This window comes from Apaloderma vittatum, unplaced genomic scaffold (genome assembly GCF_000703405.1).
Source record: "Apaloderma vittatum isolate BGI_N311 unplaced genomic scaffold, ASM70340v1 scaffold6576, whole genome shotgun sequence".
In the NCBI taxonomy this organism is placed as follows: domain Eukaryota; kingdom Metazoa; phylum Chordata; class Aves; order Trogoniformes; family Trogonidae; genus Apaloderma; species Apaloderma vittatum.
In genome coordinates, this window is record NW_009723284.1 from 37,556 (window position 1) to 44,819 (window position 7,264).

Below are 7,264 nucleotides of genomic sequence, written 5' to 3' on the forward strand. Positions count from 1 at the left end.
AATTAACAATTAACTGGTGAAATCAGTTGTTGGAATGCAAAACAGCAGCACCTGCTGATGTGGCTACAAAACTGATTTGGACAGTAATAACACTGATGTAAATGTAACACGTGTTAAATTTCCAAAGGAAGGGAAGAGGAGCAGCTGAAGGATTGTCTGACCTGAGGGTGTGTCAGGCAGTAGTTGAGACGTGTTAAGAAGAAATTTCTCCAGATGGTTTCATTTGCAGTATGGCATGAGCATAGCAATAAATGGAATTCTGTTACAGAAATCACACAAATACCAAGCTGAAGGACTGTCAGGCAGCTTTGGTCCAGTCCCTTGCTCTAAGGCAAGATTAGAGGCAAAGATCTGTCACCCTTAAGTTTAGATAAACTCTGAATTGGCTTTAAGAGGAGAGATAATCATTTTGTTTATGTAACTAACTTTGAAAGTAGCTTATAATTTGTATTTCCCTGTCGTCCAATTTCTTTTTTCTTCACTTGAAACTAGTAACTAGATACTCCATTTTAACACAGTGAAAAATTGGTCACTGCATATATAGGACATTACATCACACCGTATCGTACACGGGGAGATCTGAGCTGCGCTCTGTGGAGTTGATAAAGCATTTGCACGCACACCTTGCACAGCAGCATTTGTTGTAGTGCAACAATATTGTTTGTGTATTCTTGAAGGTCGTAAAACTTTTCCAAGAGCCAGAAGGACTCAGGGGAACAGCTTCCGGTCACCAGTTAGTTTCAGTCCCACCGATCACTCGCTGAGCACCAGTAGTGGAAGCAGCGTCTTCACACCGGAGTACGAAGATAACCGCCTGCGGCGGAGGGGCAGCGACATAGACAATCCTACCTTGTCCGTCATGGACATCAGCCCACCCAGTCGCTGTAAGTGAAATGTTTTGTGAACTCCGCTGGAAAACTCTGTTGGCTTTCAAGTATGTTGTGTCAAAACAAAGTGTGCCATCGAAATGCATGCGACTAAATACGCTCATCTTTTTTTTTCATTGCTTACTGTACAAACCTTCGTGTAGATTTTCACATGGAATTTGCATCTGTGATAACAAAACACTGCAAAAATATTTCCTGTGATCTGTTAGACTCTTGAGGACCCGAGAAGGGTTATACAGGTCGCAGTTACTATTTATTTTTGCAGATGTTGGTCAGGTTTTATGATATATTGTAGACCTCAGGTGGTGGCATTTTGGGAGCAAATATACTTTGTGATGTCTTCAGTAGCTGCTGCATTTTAACCATGCTGTGGTTTTCTTTAAAATGTTGCTAAGTTTAAACATGCTTTTTTCTGTTTTTCAGATTAGCTGTTACTAATTATTTTAAGCATGTCTATCTCTGTCACAGGCGATTTTCATAATTTTAATTAACTCGTGTTTTCCATCTTACAGGAAGCTTTATTGATCTTTGTAGCTTATATGAGGAGGTTTAGGATGCACAGGCTCTTGCCGAAAAACATAGTCTTTAAAAAAATCATTTTCTGTGTATTCCAGTTTTTGTCGATCAGATGAATAACAAGCTCATTTGAAAACCAAAACATCCTTGTATTTTCAGCACCACGAGCTCCAACTAACTGGAGGCTTGGGAAACTGCTGGGCCAAGGTGCGTTTGGCAGAGTGTACCTGTGTTACGATGCTGATACCGGAAGAGAACTGGCTGTTAAACAAGTTCAGTTTGATCCTGATAGTCCAGAAACCAGCAAGGTAAGTGATACCAAAGAGAATGTTTGTGACAGGCTTCTGCTGAAGTGTTGTGTTTTAGATGATACTGATGTTACTGTCCTTGAACAGGACTGAGGTTTTTAGACACTTCTTAGAACTCAGAGAATTAGCTTGGCTACCCCATTTTAATGTTACATCTCATTTTTTAATTTTCAGGCATATCCTATTGCAGTGAACACACGTTACTAAATTTGGTGCTGTCTCAGTCTCTAGAATTAAACAATCCATTATAAATTGTGCTCTGAAATAGGTAATTATTAATCTTAGAATTAGAACACATTCCATTTATAAACAGAAAAATCTGTACTAATTTAAGCGTTCCTAAGAATAAATTCTTGAGGATATTTTGTTTGGCTATGGAGACAGTTTGAGATTCTTGCCTTTTTTTATCTTTTGGGAGGGTTTGTTGAGGGGGGTGGTTGTAAAACTTTAGTCATCAGGGCTAGCCACTATTATTCATTGCATCTCTCTCTGAACAGCAAAAGTTGCATTGACCTGTTTATTCTCTCTCTAAAATTGAACTTGTCCTGCTTTAAATACTGGACACGTGAGGAGAGAAATTATTTAAAGGTAGCACCATTTCTCTATTTCTTTTTTCCCAAACCGTACTTCCTGTTTTTTACAGGATGGAAAAAGAATTATTACTTTTCCTGCATTAGGACTGTGTTCTGCACTGTGGGGAGCGAGGCCGGGGGAGCGAAGGGTGTAAGCATGGCTGCAGAACGGAGTGGCTCCTGGTTCTAGTTGCTGCTACTAGTGATTCTTGGCTTTTTTCCTTGCTCCTACATCATTTGTGCTGTAGATTTCTAGTGTAGTTGTTGCTACTTCTTTAAAATGTAGCGGAACCAACTGATGATGCTTTGGAGTTGTTCAGTATGAAACACGGTAGCCTCTGCTGTAGCAACAGTTTTGTGACCTCACTTGCCATAGTGTTTTGTCACGTGTGCCTCTCGGTGTCATTTTCCTTCTAACCTCAGAAGTGTGAGGGTGTCAGTAAGAGTCTGCAAGACTTCTGGGTGAAACTTGGAATCCCATCGAGTTTGAATTTGTGGGTTAGTGTTTCTCCAGCATCTTGCTGTACAGCCTGTTTCAAAATACCTTACTGTTTGCGAAATTTTCAGTGTTTCAGATAGCTCTAGATAAAGCACTGTATGTGTTAGTGTTTTTCTGAGTTGTATTTCATTATTACAATGCTAAGTGACCCTTAAAGGCGTTTTTAAAGTATAGTGTGTCATCCTGGAAAAGTTGAGACTAAGTGACCCTTAAAGGCATTTTAAAAGTATAGTGTGTCATCCTGGAAAAGTTGAGAATGAATGTTAATTATTCCACAACAAACATGTAAAGAATTTCTTTTTTTTCTTTTTTTTCTTTTACACCCAATTTGAGTCCTGTGACATGTTGAGTAATGATCACTGACTTCATACACCTACTGGTATCTCCTGTGCTCTGAAACAAACATAACTTCAAAGGAAGGGGAAAAATTAAATAACAGCAAAATCATTCCAAAGTCAATTTATAGAACATAAAACACATGGTAAATCTTGTCTGTTTTTTTCCTTTTAGGAAGTAAATGCACTTGAATGTGAGATTCAGTTGCTGAAAAATCTGCTGCATGAAAGAATTGTTCAGTATTACGGCTTCTTGAGAGATCCACCAGAGAGAACGCTCTCTATATTCATGGAATATATGCCTGGGGTAAGCAAGAGAGCCAGTCCGCTTCAGCCGTCGCTTCTAGGCAGCCTGGCGAGCCCCTGAGCAGAAGCTTTTGCAGAAGTGGCCACAGATATTAAAGAAATACACACGTTAAAAACAGTAGTCAAAGCTGGGTGCTGACAAGTGCTTAGAGCAGCCTGTCTTCTTTGTGGCTTGTTTGGTTTTGTACAAAAGTTCTTTGTAACACCTTTGTAAGGACAGTTATTATCATTAGTAAACTCTTGGGTCTTCCTTGTTTCTTTTTGCTGCACTTCTGCTTGTGGTGTTACGTAGGTACCATCTGGAGTGCTCAGTTATTTCAGGAAAACAAAAAGTAGCTAAAATGGGTGTGGGAATAAAGGGCATAGAGAAAGCAGTATTGGTGCCTGTTGGTGTGACACCTAGGTACATGCTGGACTGTTCTTCTACTGTTTTGTTAAGAAATATTATAAGGTTAGAAAGCGTAGATTTTCATTTTCTCACTAAGTGGAGTCAGCAAAGCTAAATAAAATGTGCTTGTATAAAAACATAGGCTCTGTATTTCGAATCATTATGGCATTCTACTCTACCGTGAGACTCCACAGAAGAACAGTGGTGTGTGTTTTGTTGTTGGTTTGTTGGGTTTTGTTTGTTGGTGGTTTTTTGTTTGTGTCTTTGTTTTTTTAGGTGAGCTCTGAGCTTTGTCTTGGGGGGCTTGAATTTGTCTGATGTAACTTCATGTGACAAGGCCAGGTTGTACAAAAATAGCTAGAAACCCATGAATTTTTGATTTATTGTTATTTTAAGTGAAGTCTTGCTTACTTGCTGGTTTTTACATGAAGCACTGTCCTTCAGCATCTGGTGTGTTTTTCTTGACAACCTTTTTTTTTTTTTTTCCCCCTGAGAATAAACTAACCAAGATAAGCAGGATATGTTTTGTCAAACTTGAGTATCACCATTTAACCATCAAAATAGTTGAGAGTGGTATTTGAATGAAAGTACTGCTGTTCTCTTTATCTGTACATCAGCTACTTGTCAGTTTTAAAGTTCATAGTTAACATTTCAGTATATGACTTCTCTGTCCAGCCTTTTTTTTTTTTGTCAAAACTTATATTTTTCTCAGTGGAGGTGAAAATATATGTATGCTTTTAAGTTGATCTAGAGAAGTATTGCAACTTTAAATATCTCCATTTCAGGCATAAATTTCATTCAAGTTCATCTGTAGTATTAGCCCACTTGTGAGTCTAGAAATGTTCAGTGTTTTGTACTTCTTGTTTGCAACAGGGTTCCATAAAAGACCAACTGAAATCCTATGGAGCACTCACAGAGAATGTGACTCGTAAATACACGCGGCAGATTTTGGAAGGCGTTCACTATTTGCACAGTAATATGATTGTCCATCGAGATATTAAAGGTAACGATAGGTCTGTGCATGGTTCAATGCTCTTTACTACACATTCCTTCCCAGTCTTGTGTGAAATGCTAAAATCTAATCAAGTTTGAAATGCCAAAATACTGACTTAAAATCAATGAGATTGCGTGTTTATTCTTGTCACTGTTGTAACCTGAGAGGAGGAAAAATAAGCATTTTTGTGATGTTCTAGCAGACTTCTGACAATGTTTCCCTAGTCTTTGTCTGCAAAACAACCATGATTAATTTCTTTCTGATTTTACTTTAATATTAATAGTGTTGAATATATCAAAGAATGATGTCATTACAAATAGAATGTGCAGAGAAATGCATCATGACTCAAGAGTTTATTTTTACTGTGTAGATAGAAGGAGGTTCCTTGCAAGTGCTGCAGAGCAAGTTACGAATATGTAGGGAGATGGTGATGAGCAAAATAAGTGTGAACACTGTGCTGTTGCATTCCCTAAAGCTTTTACACATCTTTTGCTTTTTATCATTAGTGCTTTGTTCCAAAAAAGGTTGAGATATCACAGTCAATGTGTATATGCTTATGCAGATAAGTGTTTTGAACAAATTCATAACATAGTTTCAGATTTTGCTTTAATATAGTATGAAGATATTTTCAGATGTGTGGAAACTTCTTTCACATTTCTGTTTATTTCCCTTGTATGGCACATTTCTTATTTTGTCAGGAATACTTTAGTGACTTGCACTTCCCAGAAAAGGCCTGGGATGTGAACCAGTGCATCCAATTCATTATTTTCTGAACCTCGGAGTAGAGTCACGGAAATGAGCAGAGAAAGTAAATTCTCTGGCTTGCTGATCTTGCATTATGTCACTCCATCCAAACTTTTGTTACCACTTTCCATACCAAAATGTTAACAGGCCTTTCAGGAATATAACACAGTGTTCCCTTCCTTGCAGGAGCAAATATTCTGCGAGATTCAGCAGGCAACGTGAAGCTCGGTGACTTTGGTGCCAGCAAGCGACTGCAGACTATCTGTCTCTCTGGTACGGGAATGAAGTCTGTCACAGGAACTCCATACTGGATGAGTCCAGAAGTTATTAGTGGAGAAGGGTACGGCAGAAAAGCAGACATCTGGTATGTTAAAAAAAACAATTTCTCTACTGAAAGGTGTCATTTCAGAACAGGCTCTTTTTCAACAGAGTGTAGGTGTCCATCATCTGAAGCTGGGGTGTTTCATTCTGGGGTTTGAGCGGAAGAATGTGGCACATGTGAGCGATGTCAGTCCTGTTCGGAGAGTACAACACTGAAATTTGGGAAATTCTCATTTGGCAATTCCTCAGCCCATCAATTTAGGGATCATAAGGGAATCCTTGGAATGGACCTTGCATGAGGTTAGGATTACCAGACTGTTTGTAAATCCTGGAGAGGTAGTGGGTAAAAGCAACATGTGGCTTTGCAGCTGCTTTGTAGAGTTAAGAGGACACTGGTTATCCGTGGTGTTTAGTCGCTCTCTGCTATTTCTTGTTCTCCTGGAAGGGCATGACTCTGTTGTAACCTGCTGTTTCACTTCTGCCTCTGTTTCAGGAGCGTAGGTTGTACAGTGGTAGAAATGCTCACTGAGAAGCCCCCGTGGGCAGAGTTCGAAGCAATGGCTGCCATCTTTAAAATTGCCACTCAGCCAACCAACCCCCAGCTACCGCCTCATGTCTCCGACCATGCTCGGGATTTCTTGAAACGGATTTTTATCGAGGCCAAGCTGCGACCTTTTGCAGATGAACTGCTAAGACACACGTTTGCACACTATCACTAACAGCCTGCCTCAACTCAGCTTGCATCTACTGCATTTGTTTTCTATTTGACTGCACTTTTATTTGTTTTTTTTTTTTACAAAAAAAGGAGAAAAAAAAGACAAGAGAGAGAATATTCTCTTGAATCTTTGTTTCACTTAGATTGTAAACAATCTAAATTTTGTATCTAAAATGAGAATCTTCTCTCCCCCCGCTCCCACCAGGGCTAGAACTTTTTGTTTCTATGATGTACTGATGTGGTTCATGTAGATAAAGCACTTTAGTACATACTTGTTCCTTATTTAAAGGGGAAAAAAAAATAAGACAAATGCTTGGACAGTCAGGAACTGTGTGGCTTTTTCTGACACCACTGACTGACTCAGGGTGCAGGGAAAAATAGACATGCAGCTAAAGGACAAGAAGATTACTGCTCTGTGATTCTTCTTTATATTGTTGGTACTTGTGGCAGAGAGTTCTAAGTTCTTGTTATAATTTAGCATTCTAATCAGTTTCTGGATTTTACAGTTTAAGATGGAACACACGGTTCTGAGAGCTAATGATAAAACCAGAAGAACTTGGAACTCTTTGTACAGCAGCGTGTCTAACCGGTACTTCTTTGTGACCAAAAGAAAATAATAAAGAAAAAGAACTCAACACTGATGTACTAGTTAGAGGTTTTGGTGTAGAACTATTGTATT

The 7,264-nt window shown here is 39.0% G+C and overlaps 1 protein-coding gene across 1 annotated transcript in view; it reads left to right on the top strand.

Annotated features, from left to right (window-relative positions):
- Positions 1 to 6,871, top strand: part of MAP3K2 (mitogen-activated protein kinase kinase kinase 2) — a 22,974-nt gene extending 16,103 nt beyond the window's left edge. The window contains exons 10-15 of the mRNA XM_009872040.1: positions 678 to 884; positions 1,563 to 1,711; positions 3,293 to 3,424; positions 4,685 to 4,814; positions 5,736 to 5,913; positions 6,364 to 6,871. Coding sequence (XP_009870342.1) covers positions 678 to 884; positions 1,563 to 1,711; positions 3,293 to 3,424; positions 4,685 to 4,814; positions 5,736 to 5,913; positions 6,364 to 6,589 — 1,022 coding nt within the window. The 3' untranslated portion in view covers positions 6,590 to 6,871. The remainder of the gene's footprint in view (positions 1 to 677; positions 885 to 1,562; positions 1,712 to 3,292; positions 3,425 to 4,684; positions 4,815 to 5,735; positions 5,914 to 6,363) is intronic.
- The last annotated feature ends 393 nt before the right edge of the window (positions 6,872 to 7,264 follow it).